The 18382-nt window shown below is 44.0% G+C and overlaps 1 protein-coding gene across 1 annotated transcript in view; it reads right to left on the bottom strand.

The window, feature by feature from the left end:
• Positions 1-18382, bottom strand: part of ATL1 (atlastin GTPase 1) — a 78336-nt gene that overhangs the window by 23823 nt on the left and 36131 nt on the right. The window contains 4 exon segments of the mRNA XM_056546657.1: positions 252-344; positions 11171-11227; positions 15101-15151; positions 16545-16649. Coding sequence (XP_056402632.1) covers positions 252-344; positions 11171-11227; positions 15101-15151; positions 16545-16649 — 306 coding nt within the window.

Genomic DNA, 18382 nt, shown 5'->3' on the forward strand with positions numbered 1-18382 from the left:
CATCTCGGGAGCTCTCTGCCTAGCTCAGAGCAGGGAGAGCGGCCGCGATGTGCGAGTACGCCGCGCACATCGCTGCACTGTGTCTGCTCGTAGCGGCGTATTGCCGCTACCAGCAGGCACATATAAAGACAGCATAGAGCGGGGCCTTCACCAGCGGATCCGCACCTAAATACGCTCCGAAAATCCGTGTGAACGTACCCTTAGTCAGATTCACACTAACATTGTTCACATTTCTTTCAAAAATCATTCACCTTCAGCCGTTTTTCTAAAAACTTGGATCCTCCATCAGCCCCGTATGGGAATTCATATGGAAAACTCCAATCACGTACCAGGAAAATTAAAGACTGTCGATATAAATAGGAAAATACATAAATAGGTACAAAAGCAATAACTTTTTGTCTATATCTATTCACGAAAAAGTCTTATTTCTTACTATGGGCTAGAAAACACTTTATTATTTTTCCTTTTGACAGTGAGGCCCAAAGTTTTCACTCACAGGATGAGCACAGGATAACACAATATAAGGCTGGGCACTACTGGAACCACACAGCGACTTTGGTTACGTTACACAGAGGTCACACGATGTTGCACATAATGTTATAGAATGAGGTTGCAATGAGACATAGCGCGACTGTTGCTGAAAATCCACCCTTGATGGATTTTTGGTCCTTGGTCCTCGCGCCAGCACTGACCTCAATGCAAGTTGCATGTGACTGCGACCTGTTTGCGACTTCTGTACAATTTGACTGAGATTTCTACAGATATCAACTGTAATAAAGTCACATGATAGCAAGTCGCAGCCAAGTCGCACAAATTGTTTTGGTAGCACAACTTAGATATGATTTGCTGTTATGTGACCAAAGTCGCCATATAGCCCCAGCCTAAAGAACATGAGTACCAGGCCGGGGAAACAGGAAGCACTGGCATCAAATACAGTGGTCCCTCAAGTTACAACATTAATTGGTTCTGGGACGACCATTGTATGTTGAAACCATTGTATGTTGAGACCAGAACTGGTAATTCGTTTTAAAGGCACTAAAATGTCATCCAAAACTAGGAAAAAGTAAGGATTAAAGTAAAATAAGTAGATATCTAATACAGATAAAGCAAGATCGTACATATAAACGTAAGAAAGAGCTGCTGGAAGCTGTAAATCACTGTCTATGTAAGTGTTTCCCCAAGCAGGGAGCCTCCAGCTGTTGCAAAACTACAACTCCCAGCATGCCCGGACAGCCGTTGGCTGTCCGGGCATGCTGGGAGTTGTAGTTTTGCAACAGCTGGGGGCGCCCTGCTTGGGAAACACTGGTCTATGAAGAGTTGGCTGTCCGGGCATGCTGGGAGTTGTAGTTTTGCAACAGCTGGGGGCACCCTGCTTGGGAAACACTGGTCTATGAAGAGGACAGGAGCTTCTTCAGGGTCCTGAACAGTACACAGTGTCCTAAAAAAGTAACATGGAGCCGCCCCCCACCTGGTGTCCAAAGGAGCAGGTAACCCTGGTACAAAGTACAGAACATGTAATACCTCCCTGTACTGTAGGGGGCGCTACCAGACACCAGTCAGTGCATACGCTTCAGTAATACAGGGGTTTTACCAGTGAATGCCCATTCTGATTGGTCGGTTCTTCCAGTCATTGACACATTTCACAGATCTGGACTGTCCATAGCATTGTATGTTGAGTCTGGTTTCAACTTACAATGGTCCAGAAAAGATCATTGTATGTTGAAACTATTGTATGTTGAGGCCATTTTAAGTTGAGGGATCACTGTACTTCTATATTAGGCAGAACACATGCATTAGAGATACAGGGTATTACAGGGAAGTGTCTGGCAGTGGTTAGCCATAAAGCATTGGTGCTTGTTTCAGACCTTGCAGAGTAGCATGGCATTGTTACCGCACACAAGAGGGTTAACATGGACAGGTCATGTCGCCAAATTTCTACGGAACTACGGAAAGAGTACCAATGCCGTGAGACAGTTATCTACGTCTATAAGAGGAATAATATGCACAAAATGTTCTCTGTACAGCGTCTTGCTCAATCATGTGAAAAAGTGGGACATGTAGATGGTGCAACCAAAAAAAGAGCCCTGCCCGTTACTCTACCCAGCGCATATAGAACAGCTTGATGCAGCTTCTTTTTTTTTAAATCAACTGATGCCAGAAAGTTAAATAGATTTGTAAATCACTTCTATTTAAAAATCTTAATCCTTCCAGGACTTATCAGCTGCTATATGCTCCACAGGAAGATATTTCCTCCGCAACTGGAGATGGATTGTGTATAGTCAATAGCTTGGCAGGGACGGCACCGTGCCGAAATAAGATAGTTAGCAGTAGATAATATTTTGTCGTAGTCATTCACTCTCAGTCATTCACTCTCACTGCTATCGAAAAAGGGGACGTGGTTCCCGAAACGCGTCTAGCCCGAGAAGTCACCTACCATCACCCCCCCTGTGGACACATGGAGGGACTTATACCCTAGGAGCCTCTGATTAGAGAAACACGCTCCAACAGGAACTCCTTCTGCTCCGCTGGCCAGCCGCAGCTAGAACGACTGCATCCAGCCCACGATCGGCAGAGCCGGTAAGAGGCACACAGAGCCAAACTCACATTGCGCTCGGAGCCTCGCATACCTGTCCCCGCGCCGCCGGGTGATAGCGAGGTCCCGAAGCGGAGGATTACAATAACTGTGGACAATCAGCAACAACCCCTGAGTTTGAAGCCACTCATACTGTAGCCCTGGGCAGTCAGGGTAGAGTGGGCTCCAAACAGGGGGCATCCAGCGCTGCCAAACGCTACGACAAAATATTATCTACTGCTAACTATCTTATTTCGGCACGGTGCCGTCCCTGCCAAGCTATTGACTATACACAATCCATCTCCAGTTGCGGAGGAAATATCCCTATTTGCAGCACTTGTAGCGCCTAATATAGCGCAAAGACTTTCCTATTTCTGTATCCAGTTCTAATTATATTTAATTGGGGTATTATTATCCAGTGTTGTTTTTATACATGCCTTCAGTACAGTTTTCATAGTATATCTATATTTTACCGTATTTTTCGCCGTATAAGACGCACTTTTTTGGGGGGGGAAAAAGTCGGTGCGTCTTATACGGCGAATACACCCCTATCCGGCGGTCCCTGCGGCCATCAACGGCCGGGACCCGCGGCTAATACAAGACATCCCCGATCGCGGTGATGCCCTGTATTAACCCTTCAGACGCGGCGATCAAAGCTGACCGCTGCGTCTGAAGGGAAAGTGACACTAACCCGGCTGTTCAGTCCGGCTGTTTGGGACCGCCGCGATTTCACCGCGGCGGTCCCGAACAGCCCGACTGAATAGCCGGGTTAGTGCTTACAGGACACCGGGAGGGACCTTACCTGCCTCCCCGGTGTCTTCTCCGTTCAGGGATCCCCTGTATGGCCGGCGCTCTCCTTCCTCGTCATCACGTCGTCGCGTACGTGCGTCGGCATGCGTAACGACGTGATGACGGCGACGGAGAGCGAGGATACCCGGCCGGCAGCAGAGACGTTCCGGAGCGACGGGGACACGACGACAGCGATGGAGCGACATCCAGGGCAGCGGTGACGGGTCCGGAGCGGCGGGGACACGTGAGTATTACCTCCTCCTGCAGTGGCCTTCAATCTGCGGACCTCCAGATGTTGCAAAACTACAACTCCCAGCATGCCCGGACAGCCAACGGCTGTCCGGGCATGCTGGGAGTTGTAGTTTTGCAACATCTGGAGGTCCGCAGGTTGAAGACCATTATTGGGTTCAAAATCTTAATTTTTTTAGATTTTGCCCCTAAAAATTGGGTGCATCTTATACGCCGGTGCGTCCTATAGGACGAAAAATACGGTATATCTCGTGAATAGTCCGAAGCAAGGGCCCTGCTAAGGACCTCACTCCACTAAGTTTATTTAAATAAATGCTATTTTAATTTGGAGACTCTCTCTCTCTCTCTCATTCTCTTTTATTTTTATTTATTTTATTACTCTTTGCATTTTTTTCTTCTGTTCTTTCTCCTATCTCTCACCCCTAATTTACAAATCTGTTTAACTTTCTGGCACCAGTTGATTTAGAATTTTTTTTTTTCCAGTGGAGTACCCCTTTAAGGCAATATCTATGTCAGGCCGATTCTCCATGGAGTCTTTGCCTCTGCTCCCCCTTCCATCTGCAAATTCCCAGTCCCAGATAATAGGAATTCCAGGACAGATTGTGAAGCAACTCAAGAAAAATCATCTAGGTTCTAAAATAAATGTCTATTCTCTCACATTTTGTGATAAAGTGACAAATTGCTGGAAGCAGCAGCAGATTTGTCAGGGAGGAGCAGCGCTCGTACATTATAAGTGTGCAGACATTCTCTGGATGGTCCCCAGCTTGACCCGCCCGGGGATCTAGCCTGGGAAGATCTCCAAAATAACTTGTGATTGGAAACATGTGCGACAAGACATGACACTGGCCATCTCCAAGACATCCTAATCCAATTCTTCATAAATATAACATATTTGTGACATGTCCTTCCGGCTTTCTCTCCGCTGTGCCAGGAACAATACGTGACAAGTATTTCGACAAATATAAATGCATTGTACGTAAGAGGCCAGAGCTAAAATACCACATGCAGATAAGGAACATTAATTCATTCATTTAGTGTAAGTATAATACAGTGGTCTTCAACCTGTGGCTCTCCAGCTGTTGCAAAACTACAAATCCTAGCATGCATTAATATAAAAGGGGGTTGTAGTTTTAAAACAGCTAGACAGCCACAGGTTGGGAAACCCTAATATTATAGATGTACTTTAAGGGTACGTTCCCACACGGCGTATTTCCTGCGTATTTTATTTTCCATGTTGAAGTCAATGGGTAGGAAAATACGCAGCACCAAATATGCAGCAAATACGCAGCAAAATACGTCGTGTGGGAACGTACCCTAAGGGGTTATCCAGGAAAAAACTTTTTATATATATATATATATATATATATATATATATATATATATATATATATATATATCTCTCAACTGGCTCCAGAAAGTTAAACAGATTTGTAAATGACTTCTATTAGAAAATCTTAATCCTTTCAGTGCTTATGAGCTGCTGAAGTTGAGTTGTTCTTTACTGTCTAAGTGCTCTCTGATGACACGTGTCTCGGGAACCGCCCAGTTTAGAAGCAAATTCCCATAGCAAACCTCTTCTACTTTGTGCAGTTCCCGAGACAAGCAGAGATGTCAGCAGAGAGCACTGTTGCCAGACAGAAAACAACAACTCAACTTCAGCAGCTGATAATTATTGAAAGGATTAAGATTTTTTAATAGAAGTCATTTACAAATCTATCACACAATAAAGAGAAAGAAACGGAAGGAGAGCAACTCTGTAGATGGGTGGTACCAGTGTAAGGAGTCTGCGGCAGTTGTCAGGGTCCAGTTACTCCGTAATACCTGCGGGGTGCATGCAACTAGGTAAAGTATCAAAATGTAACAATAGAAGAATGTAGCGTTCACTCAGCGCAACAACGGCATCAATGTTCCCGGCTAGAGGAGATCGCGGGTTGGTGTCTTCAGGAGCGCTCAGAGGCTACAACCGGTTTGTTTCACGCGCTATTGCGCGCTTCGTCCGGCCTGTCCATCAGGCCGGACGAAGCGCGCAATAGCGCGTGAAACAAACCGGTTGTAGCCTCTGAGCGCTCCTGAAGTCCTGAAGACGCCGACCCGTGATCTCCTCTAGCCGGGAACATTGATGCCGTTGTTGCGCTGAGTGAACGCTACATTCTTCTATTGTTATAATTTACAAATCTGTTTAACTTTCTGGAGTCAGTTGATATATAAAAAAAAAAAAGTATTTTCCTGGAATACCCCTTTAATGGGATCTAACCATTAACTGCAGAGTTTAGGTTTCATTCTCAGTGTCTGCTTTGTTTCTTATTATACATCCATTGCAGCCAAAGTGACCATAGAAAGGCAGAGATCACGTGACACTGACAGCTCCACAAATCTCATCAGCTACGAATGTTATCTATTCGTTGTGGTAAATTGTGCAACTTCTCCAACATTTCTTCCCCCATGTATTTGTTTTCCATTGTTCTGCTACATCATAGGATCTACTGCATGCCAGATACCAATGGCACCCCATGGACACCAATGACTATAAGGCTAAGTTTCTACTTTGTTTTTTTGTCCTGCATTTTTTTGGGTTGAAAAAAAACACCTGAAAAAACACCAGTGCAATTTCCTACGTTCCTTTTTTCTGCCGTTTTTTCATTTGTGTGGAAATTGCACTTTGACAGGTTTTTTTTTTGGTACCCAAAATCTGTTGGGTACCAAAAAATAAATAAAATAAAAAGGATGCAGTAGTGATGGAAAAAATATGTATTTAACAAAATTTTTATTTTTTTATAACTACATTTTAATAAATTTTTAATAAAGAGTGTGTGTTTCACTTTTTTCTCTATTTTTTTAAAACATTTATTAGGTAGTAAAACTACTCCCAGCATGGAACAGACTGTTCCATAATGGGAGTAGTAGTACATGTACTAATAGAAATATCACCCCGGGTCGTGACACCCGATGTGATTGTCCATAATATAGCAGAGATGTGGAGCGGCTCTATACAGCGCTCGCATCTCTGAACTATACTCCGGCCAGTGATGTGAATAGAACATCACTCATTCATATTTTCCGCCCAGACTGGTGATTGGCCGGATGATTGCAGCCAATCACAGCTCTCAGAGGGAAATATGAATGAGTGATGTTCTATTCACATCACTGGCCGGAGTATAGTGCAGAGATGCGAGCGCAGGAGAAAGCCACTTCACATCTCTGCTATAGAAAGGACAATCGCATCGGGTGTCAATAGTGATACCCACTGTGATCTGTTCTTATCTGCAGGCACTACTACTCCCAACATGGAGCACACTCTGCTCCATGATAGGAACTGTAGTACCTGCATTAATAGACAGATCGCAGCAAGTGTAACTTCTGACACCTGCTGCGATCTGTCTATTAATGCAGGTACTACATCTCCCAGCATTGAGCAGATTGTGCTCCATATTGGGAGTAGTAGTACCTGCAGTTAAGGAAAGATCACTCCTGACACCCCCTGTGATCCTTCTGTATAATGTATAGAGGCGGCCGGGCGCTCTTCTATGGTCCCCTGCACTGACACATATTCCTAGTTCCCACAGAGAGCTGTGATTGGCTGGAACCATCTGGCCAATCACAGCTCTCTGCAGGAAATATTAATAGGTCTATATATACGGCAGTGCAGGTGACCATAGAAGAGTGACCGCCGGCATCTATACATTATACAGGAGGATCGCAACGGGCGATTTGTCAATTAGTACAGGTACTTCTACTCCCATCATGGAACAGTGTGTTCCATGCTGGGAGTGGTAGTACTACCTAAAAAAAAAAAAAAAAGTGAAAAACACTCACACTACATTTTTATTATTGTCGGCTACATTTTTAGGTCCCCACCCGCCCACATAAATTGATCCCTGTTTTAAAAACTAATAAAAATGTTGTTATAAAAAAGATACATTTCGTTAGATACTATTTTTTCCTTCACTACTGTATCTTTTTTATTATAATTTTTTTAATGGTACCCTATGAAATTTTATTAAAAAAAGGTATCTCCGTCACTTTTTTGGATTGCTAAAGTCCAAAAAAAGAATACAAACCGCCTGAAAGAACACCAAAGTTAAAACCCACATATCGTTTTTCTTGGCGTTTTTTCTCTCCCATAGACTTCTATGGAAGAAAAATGCCACTATTTTGACAAAAAAAAAATCGCCAGTGGCCAAGTGGAATAAGAATTTAGCGATTTCTCATTGATTTACAGCTAACATCTGACCGCAATGTTTTTTGGCAAAAAAACAAACAAAAAAAAAAAGTGGAAACTTAGCCTAATGGGGTCCGTTGAGTTTCCTGCATGGGGTCTATCATTTGAATTCCCTTAATACTATTGTAAATAATCATAATGAGCCAAAGAGTATAAATATACAAAATCATTAGGCGCAAAGGGCACATTGATGGGCGTTCCTATCTATCACATTCAGGGTTTTTCATTTTTAACAGAGAACAGCAATGAGCTAATCTGAGTATGACAAAATAGGGGAAGAATGTGCCTGAAATATAATTAGAAAAGTCTCCTGAAAATCGGATCAACAGCCCCTTCAACCTCCATTTCTTTCGGATAAACAGCCCTTGCAACCCCCAATTCTTCAAGATGCAAATCTGAACTGGAGAAGGAAGTCGACATCTAATGGAAAGGACCTGGAACTAATAGGCGGTTGTTTAGTTTGGCACATTAGTCTACAGCTGGAATCCTTCTGTATAAGTGACAGGTTCCTGGACCCTCCCAATCTCACAACACTGAGTCAGCAGAGCTACGAGCCAGGAGAAGGAAGGTTTTCTGTACAGCAAAAAAGTATACACAGTACACAAATCATATCATATATATATATACAAGTCATTATAAATAGTAAATCCCATGGAACAGAGCTGTTGAAAAATCAAGAGTTGCACAAGATAAGTGGTATTTGCAACTCTTAAGCTTAACATACACTTAAAGGGGTACTCCCGTGGAAAACTTTTTTTTTTTAAATCAATTGGTGCCAGAAAGTTAAACAGATCTGTAAATCACTTCTATAAAAAAAAAATCTTAATCCTTCCAGTACTTTTTAGGGGCTGTATACTAAAGAGAAATCCAAAAAGAAATGCATGTCCTGTGATGTCCTGACCACAGTGCTCTCTGCTGACCTCTGCTGTCCATTTTAGGAACTGGAGAAAATCCCCATAGCAAACATATGCTTCTCTGGACAGTTCCTAAAATGGACAGCAGAGGTCAGCAGAGAGCACTGTGGTCAGGACATCACAGGAAATGCATTTCTTTTTGGATTTCTCTTTAGTATACGGCCCCTTAAAAGTATTGGAAGGATTAAGATTTTTTAATAGAAGTGATTTACAAATCTGTTTAACTTTCTGGCACCAATTGATTTAAAAAAAAAAAGTTTTCCTTGGGAGTACCCCTTTAAGATTAATGTGGGCTGAATCCACCGATGTCGGTGGGTTGATAGCCCATCTAAAGGGTATGGGGGCCACCCAACTAATGTCAGCTAAGAGGTTGGGAAGTTGCATTTCCTGATCCTATTGTCATCAAGGAAGATAAGCCACCACCAAGGTCTGGAAAGACAGCTGTCGGCCATCAACTATGTGAAGGGTATGGCCCACTTAAAGGGGTAGTCCAGTGGTGAAAAACTTATCCCCTATCCTAAGGATAGGGGATAAGTTTGAGATCGCAGGGGATTCAACCGCTGGGGCCCCCTGCGATCTCTCTGTACGGGGGCCAGGCTCTCCGGCCAGATAGCGGGTGTCGACCCCTGCACGAAGCGGCGGCTGACACGCCCCCCTCAATACATCTCTATGGCAAAGCCGGAGATTTCCCAAGGCAGCACTCCGGCTCTGCCATAGAGTTGTATTGAGGGGGTGTGTCGGCCGCCGCTTCGTGCGGGGGTCGACACGCCCCCTTCGCGCGGGCTGTCGGGGCCCCGTACAGGAGATCGCGGGCAGTCGGACCCCCCCCCCCCCCCCCCCCCCGCGATCTGCAACTTATCCCCTATCCTTAGGATAGGGGATAAGTTGTTCACCACTTGTTCACTACTGGACTACTCCTTTAAGACAGTTCTTTGAAAATACCAAGCCGTGCCCTTTCTGCTACATAGCTGCAAATTCTTCCATAGGATTGTAGGAAAAGTTTAATTTGAAGGTCCTGGGTTTTAATGCAAAACAGGCCCCTGATCTACCATGCGCCATTTTTAATTCTGTTTCCTTCTTATGGGCTTTAGGACTAGGTGCAAAAAACAGGGCGTTTACATGTATTTTTTCTTCCTGTGCATTGGTAGAGTAAATATATGTTTTATCAACATTATTATTGAACTACTACTTGTACAATCATTGATAGAATAGTGACATCTACTGGCCATGTGAGTTGCAAACATGTGCAGTACGGTATAAGATTAGATACAGGGTATTCCCATCTCCAAAAGTTATCCCCTGAAAAATCAATGGAGAATTGGTTGTGCATGCATAGTTCGCTTCCTTAATTCATGGGTAGAATTTTCCTCCATTGTGATCAGTGGGAGTCTGACTATCGCTGCATTTGACAATGTTCGGAAGGCCAATAGAGGATTAAAGGGGTACTCCGCTGGAAATCAACTGGTGCCAAAAAGTTAAAGGGGTTATCCAGGAAAAAACTTTTTTTTTATATATATATCAACTGGCTCCAGAAAGTTAAACAGATTTGTAAATTACTTCTATTAAAAAATCTTAATCCTTTCAGTACTTATGAGGTTCTGAAGTTAAGGTTGTTCTTTTCAGTCTAAGTGCTCTCTGATGACACGTCTCGGGAACCGCCCAGTTTAGAAGAGGTTTGCTATGGGGATTTGCTTCTAAACTGGGCGGTTCCCGAGACACGTGTCATCAGAGAGCACTTAGACAGAAAAGAACAACCTTAACTTCAGAAGCTCAAAAGTACTGAAAGGATTAAGATTTTCTAATAAAAGTAATTTACAAATCTGTTTAACTTTCTGGAGCCAGTTGATATATAAAAAAAGTTTTTTCCTGGATAACCCCTTTAGACCGATTTGTAAATTACTTCTATTAAAAAATCTTAATCCTTCCAGTACTTATAAGCTGCTGTAAACTACAGAGGAATGTCTTTTCTTTTTTAATTTTCTTTCTGTCTGACCACAGTGCTCTCTGCTGACACCTCTGTCCATTTTAGGAACTGTCCATAGTAGGAGCAAATCCCCATAACAATCCTCTCTTGCTCTGGACAGTTTCTGACATGGACAGAGGTGTCAGCAGAGAGCACTTGTGTTCAGACAGAAAGGAAATTCAAAAAGAAAAGAACTTCCTGTGGATCATACAGCAGCTGATAAGTACTGGAAGGATTAAGAATTTTTAATAGAAGTAATTTACAAATCTGTTTAACTTTCTGGCACCAGTTGATTTAAAATAAAATGTTTTCCAGTAGCGTACCCCTTTAATAAAATGCTGTGTGTGTATGTTTGTACCATTTTCCCATAGACTTCAGCACAGTATGCGACTTGGAAAATGGAAGAAAATACATGCATGTTATAAACATGCATCACTTTTATGGAAATCTTATAGTCTACTGACCTGGAAGGGCTTTAAGAAGGTCTCCTCCATAGCCAGTCTGCCATATTCTGTGAAGAGCTAGATATTAGAAAAGAAAATCATATAATTAATAGTGCATACATTTTATATATCGTTAAATAGTTTTAGCCTAAAATATTCTAAATTATAAATAATAAAATTATAATAATAATCTATGGGTGACCCAAATGATCATCATGGGACATGGGTCCCATATACTCTTCATCGGCCTCTTTCCTTTGGGTCCTGACTCTCACAGGAAGAGGATTGCTTTGTTACACTTCACGTGTCAGAGGAACAGAGAGCAGTCATGACCCTGAGTGTGTCGTTTTGCAGCAAAGTGGCATACAGTGACCCCTCGACCTACGATGCATACGATAATTTCAACATGTGATGGTCTCTCAGAGGCCATCACACGTTCAAGGCAGCACCAACATACGATGCTTTTGTATGTTGGGGCCATCGCATAAACGGCTATCCGGCAGCGCAGACTGCTTCAGCTGCCACCGGATAGCCGTTTACGGTGCCCCGTGAGCTCCGGTGATGTCTCTTACCTGTCCTCGGGGGGTCCGGCGCGTCCTCTTCGGGATCCCCTGCATCGTCTGCGCTCTCCATCGTCGTCATCACGTCGCTGCGCACTCCGTCCCGTCATCCAATAGGAGCGGCGTGCGTAGCGACGTGATGGCGGCGACGGAGAGCGTGGATGCCGGGGAAGCAGAGGCCTTGCCGGAGCCTCGGGGACACCCCGGGGACGCAGCGACAGCGATGGACGGCGACATCCCGGGCAGCGGTGACGGTCCGGAGCGGCGGGGACAGGTGAGTACAACTTCCTCTAACAGTGGTCTACAACCTGCGGACCTCCAGATGTTGCAAAACTACAACACCCAGCATGTCCGGACAGCCAACTGCTGTCCGGGCATGCTGGGTGTTGTAGTTTTGCAACATCTGGTGGTCCGCAGGTTGTAGACCACTGTTCTATACTTTACATTGCACGGATCCCTCAACATGCGATGGTTTCAACAAACGATGGTCCGTTTGGAAGGATTACCATCGTATGTTGAGGGACCACTGTATTTGTGTGGGCACTACTACTACTGTGTATTACTGTTGCAAAGCTGAAATACAGTAGGCACAATTTTTGTAGCATACATTTCTCAGCTGCATAGTATGAGCCACACAAGATTCCTCTGTAGATATGCTTTATATATTTGCAATATAGTCCCCAGTACCAGTATAAGGTACTACGTAGCATTTTAGCTGCTATGAGTTTATGCTCTACGCTCCTTCCATATATCTCTATAGGATAGCTGTTTGGCTATCTTTGGCTCTACCATAGAGATATATGGAGGGGGCGTAGCGGCCTCCGCTTCAGGCAGGGATTGTGAAGTGCCGCTTCAGGGGAGAGCCGGGGCTCTATACAGGAGATAGCAGGGGCCCCCAGCGCTCAGACCCCAAGCAATCCTTGAGGATAGGGGGATATGTTTTATCCTATCTGTGATGTCCCAGTACAGGACATGGCCCTGTACTACCTTTAGGCCCTGTCAGGTTGAGTCCCTCAGTGACCTGGGGGCTCCCCTGCAGGGACCCCCCCTATTGATTTTATAAATGTGTGTGTATCACTTTAATGGTTAGACAGGACAGTGTTGCTCGCGAATATTCGTAATGCGAATTTTATTCACGATTATCGCATATTCGCGAATATAGCACTATATATTCGCAATTACGAATATTCGTTATTTTATTTATTTATTTATTTTTTTCACAGTACACATCACAGTGATCATCCCTCCCTGCTTCCAGCTTGTGTGGGTAAAGAAAGCCCTAATACTACTGTGTGAGACTGGTGTACGAATTTTCGCATATGTGAAAATTTTTATATGCTAATTTTTGCTTATGTTAATTTTCGCATATGCTAATTTTTTGCATATGCAAATTTAGATTTATGCAAATTTTAACATATGCGAATTTGCGCATATGCGAAAATAAAAAACGCAAATATTACGAATATGCGAATTTAGCGAATATATATGACGAATATTCGTCAACATATTCACAAAATATTGCGAATTCGAATATGGCCTATGCCGCTCAACACTAAGACAGGATCCCTATGTATAGGTAGTATAGAGGACTTGTGGGAGGTCTCAAGGACCCGTGTGTAAGTCTGTCACATATTATGTTATGCAATCACATGATTTGTTGTCACATGTTCTCCCAGAGAGCACCAGCTTTAACCTATGACCCACAGCTTGATCAATGAGCTTTAATCCAGCCCCCACTATATAAAGGGGCAGCCATTACAATTTCTCGCATAACTCTTCCATCTAAGTCTTTGCTGAGGCAGCAACCACCAGAGATCTCAGCGGAAGTGATCAACATCTGGAAGGCCACAAAAGCTACAGTCATTCCAGTAAGTCTGAAGTCTATGTCTGCTGTCACTGAAACTAGTCAAGTCCTGCACATAGTCAAGTCTAATTACAAGTCAAGTTAACTACAAGTATATTGGTCCAGCAAGCTGCGAGGTCCTCTGGGTCCTGGCCACCTCTCTGGGAATTCTGGCCTTAGCTGTGAAGATAATTACACCTGTTTCCTATTCAGTAAAGCCTCTGTTTGACCATAACTGGTTGTGGACTCTCATTTCGCTACTAGCAATTGGGATAGTGGAGAATCCGGGCGCGTGGTGTTCCGGAACCCTAAAACCACACTGGCGTCACGAACACTAGGGGTTAACACCATCCAGACCTCAGGGTTCATACCATCTGATCCCACCAACCTACACCGCCACACCCGTGGTCCCGCCAGTCACCCGGTGGTTCACCACATATCCATGATATATTCCCTTTAATGAAGAAGAGATCTTTAAATGTGGGGGGAAGATTACAAGAAAAACATTTTTACAAAATATTTTCCAAGTGTATGTTTAGGCTGTTTTATGCTAGGCCTACACGATTACTTTTTGTAGTGCTACTAATTAATACTCACTATTAAGTGTGACAGCTTTAGTCTATAAGAATGCATACAATTTACTGCATTGCTTTGTACTGCAGATGCCGCGCCATATTTAAAATAATCTAGTAGCCCAGGCCAGTACCTCCTAAGTTTAGGTGCTTCACTCCTTCTTCAGACTGGGCGTGGAGCGACACAGTCATTGCTGGATGGTACAGTTGCTGACCCTACGACACCTGGAGAGTTCAATGCATGAGCTTATTTTTAATTTGTAGGACTTGTGCACTGAACTAACTGTACCGCTCAGTGTTGACTGCATTGCTCTATGCCCAATCTGCTCAACGGGAAGAAACTAAACTTTGGAGGTTAAGCTTTAAAGCTAACTGCTGCAGTTGGTCACTTTTCCATGGTAGAGCTATGTTCACACAGTCGAAAAAATGTGCAGAATGTCTGCATGGAAAACAAGTGCGGACATTCCACACATTTGACTAACTGGCAGGCACTAGGACCGCTTGGAAAAAATAGACTTGACTATTCCTTCGGTGGAATCAGAATTTTCGCATCAGAAACATCTGCCGAGTAAACAGTGCTACAGAATTCCATTGTAATCAATGGGACTCTGCTGCTGTTGAACGTCCGTGCGGAATATTCATGCGGAATTCTGCACGGACATTCTGTCTAAGGTCATGTTCATACGTCCGGAATCTCTGAATGGAATTCCGCATTGCAATTCCGCCTGAAGATTCTGGAGCAGCAGAGTCCCATTGTATTCATTGGGATTCTGCTGCCCTGTGCACACGGCCAGAAACATCTGGTATGGGAATTCTGTTTTCCGTGTCTGCACAAAGAATTAACATGTTCATTCTTTGTGCGGACACCGCACGGAATGCATAGCCGTCTATGAAATGGCGCATTCCAGTGCAGTCTTAGCAGCCCGCGGACATTCCGGAAGTGTAAACATAGCCTAAGAAATAAACAGTGAATTACCTGCAAGTGTTGCAGATCATCTTCTTGAACGTTCTGTGACAAGTTGTAAACCTTTAGTATAAAGATTTTAAATTAGTAATGTTTGCAATAACCTGTTAGAAACATTTTATAACATCTTAAAGCATTTTACCTTGTTTTGATAACATTATTACATCTATTTTTTCTTCAACAAAAACAAAAACAAACAAACTTATCTTACAAAAATATGATATGTTAAGTCCCTTGTGTATTGGTGGAAAGTCCAGGTCTATCTCTTGTTAGGGCCCGTGCACAATACACATTTTTCTGCTCAGAAATGGGATTCTGCCACTTAGTGCACACTATGGAAGTTCTGTAGAGAAACTTCTGACACGGATCTGGATTTCACCGAAAGTGTCCATTCACACAGGTGGGTTACCCGTAGCGGAAAATCTGCAACAGACCCCATTGAAGTCAATGTAATCTGCTGCAGTTTCTCGGCTGGGGAAATTCCACTGCGCAGCGGGAAACTCAACCGGAAACCTTCAACAGGAAACTCGCTAGTAACCCACCCGTGTGAACATGTACCCATAGAATAAACATGTTCATTTTTGGGCTGAATCCGCCCAGAAAGGCCCATGAGACAACAGGACTTTGAATTGCAGGGCTTAAAGGGATACTCCAGCGCTAAGACATCCAAAGGATAGGGGATAAGATGCCTGATCGCGGGCGTCCCGCCGCTGGGGACCCCCGTGATCTTCCACGCCGCACCCTGTTAGAATCAGCCCCCGGAGCATGCACGGCTTAAAGGGGTACTCCGGCGCTAAGACATCTTATCCCCTATCCAAAGGATAGGGGATAAGATGCCTGATCGCGGGCGTCCCGCTGCTGGGGACCCCCGTGATCTTCCACGCCGCACCCTGTTAGAATCAGCCCCCGGAGCATGCACGGCTTAAAGGGGTACTCCGGCGCTAAGACATCTTATTCCCTATCCAAAGGATAGGGGATAAGATGCCTGATCGCGGGCGTCCCGCCGCTGGGGACCCCCGTGATCTTCCACGCCGCACCCCGTTAGAATCAGCCCCCGGAGCGTGCAAGGCTTAAAGGGGTACTCCGGCGCTAAGACATCTTATCCCCTATCCAAAGGATAGGGGATAAGATGCCTGATCGCGGGCGTCCCGCCGCTGGGGACCCCCGTGATCTTCCACGCCGCACCCCGTTAGAATCAGCCCCCGGAGCGTGCACGCACCGGGGGCTGATTCTAACGGGGTGCGGCGTGGAAGATCACGGGGATCCCCAGCGGCGGGACCCCCACGATCAGGCATCTTATCCCCTATCCTTTGGATAGGGGATAAGATGTCTTAGCGCCGGAGTACCCCTTTAACCCTCATTTTGGGCAGCGAGGATCTGCTGACAGGAATCAGCAAAGAAATTCCTCACTGAATTGTCCTAGTGTGCATGGGCCCATACAGACAGTATTCTGTACCTGAATGGAGCTGATCATTGTGCTGAGAGCAAACACTGTGGCAGAGTCTCTCAGAGTTGACTGACTGTCAAATGTTCCCTGTGTGTCCATCAGCAACACTGCAACCTGCAAGACAAAAACAATAGTTTCTAAAAAGAAATAAAGTTTTTGGCTTCGTCAAAATTTTAACATTTGTAAATGTATTTAAAAGCCAACAAAGTGTTTAATAAAAAACAATTGTGCAGGATTGTAATTTTTTTTTAATGACATTCATTTTAATTTGACACCTAAATGCCTTAAAGGGGTACTACCGTGGAACACTTTATTTATTTTATTTTTTTTAATCAACTGGTGCCAGAAAGTTAAACAGATTTGTAAATCACTTCTATTAAAAAATCTTAATCCTTCCAGTACTTTTTAGGGGCTGTATACTAAAGAGAAATCCAAAAAAGAAATGCATTTCCTGTGATGTCCTGACCACAGTAGTCTCTGCTGACCTCTGCTGTCCATTTTAGGAACTGTCCAGAGAAGCATATGTTTGCTATGGGGATTTTCTCCAGTTCCTAAAATGGACAGCAGAGGTCAGCAGAGAGCACTGTGGTCAGGACATCACAGGAAATGCATTTCTTTTTTGGATTTCTCTTTAGTATACAGCCCCTAAAAAGTACTGGAAGGATTAAGATTTTTTAATAGAAGTGATTTACAAATCTGTTTAACTTTCTGGCACCAGATGATTTAAAAAAAAAAGTTTTCCACGGTAGTACCCCTTTAATGAGACACTGGGGAGAGAATTTTCAAAGAATTTAGCGCCACTTTTTTTTTTGCTGCTTTAGCTTCGCCACTTTTGCTTAAAATGTGGCGCACACTTTAAGCACCACATATTCAGATAATTAGCACCTGATATAGCGCCCTGTAAGCCAATTTTTTTTAAAGGGGCGTGGTTAGGATTTTTGTGCTATTAGCACCCTATTTTCAAAGGTTTAACACCACTTTCTGGTGCACAAAGTGTCGCAGCTAATACCAAGTATCCCTGGTATTAAATGATTTGCTATTTGCCCCAAATTTTCAAAAGACCAAACACACTTCTAAAAATGAGGCGCAGTTAACACTCTTTGAGGCACAATATAAAGAGCCCTAATAACACAAGTCTTTGAATATTCCCCCCACTGTTCTCCTTGCTCCCTGCAATATACTGTACAGTGGTCCCTCAACATATGATATTAATTGGTTCCAGTAGAACCATCATATTTTGAAACCATCATATGTCGAGTACATATGTCTATGTAAAAATGGTAATTGGTTCCGGGGCCTTGGAACCATTGTATGTTGAATACATATCTCTATGGGAAATTGCTAATTGGTTCTGGGATGACCATTGTATGTGGAGTGTATGGGGAGTGTTTAACAAACCAGGGTGCCGCCAGCTGTTGCACAACTACAACTCCCAGCATGCATGTACAGCCATTGACTGTCTGGGCATGCTGGGAGTTATAGTTTTGCAACAGCTGGAGGCACACTGATAGGGAAACATTGATGTATGGGGTGTATTGTGTGTATATGTATTGTATGTGATGTGTGACAGCTCATACAGTACTGTACAGTTCTTTAAATACCTTCAGGGGGGGGGACAGAATGTCCTCCATTACCATCCTGCCGACTACAGCTCTATAGGAAAGAAAGGGGAGGGCAGCTCATTGGATGCCTGCAGCAAGATGCTGCAGGCTATTGGCTATGGCTGCACTGGGTGGGGGGCGGGGCTTACACGGAGCTCACAGTGGAAGCCTGCGTGAGTTAGCAGGACAGCATGTGAGTAACAGGAGGCAGAACGGGGCACACGGGGACATTATACAACTATCTGT

The sequence above is a fragment of the Hyla sarda genome, chromosome 11 (assembly GCF_029499605.1).
Source record: "Hyla sarda isolate aHylSar1 chromosome 11, aHylSar1.hap1, whole genome shotgun sequence".
NCBI lineage: Eukaryota > Metazoa > Chordata > Amphibia > Anura > Hylidae > Hyla > Hyla sarda.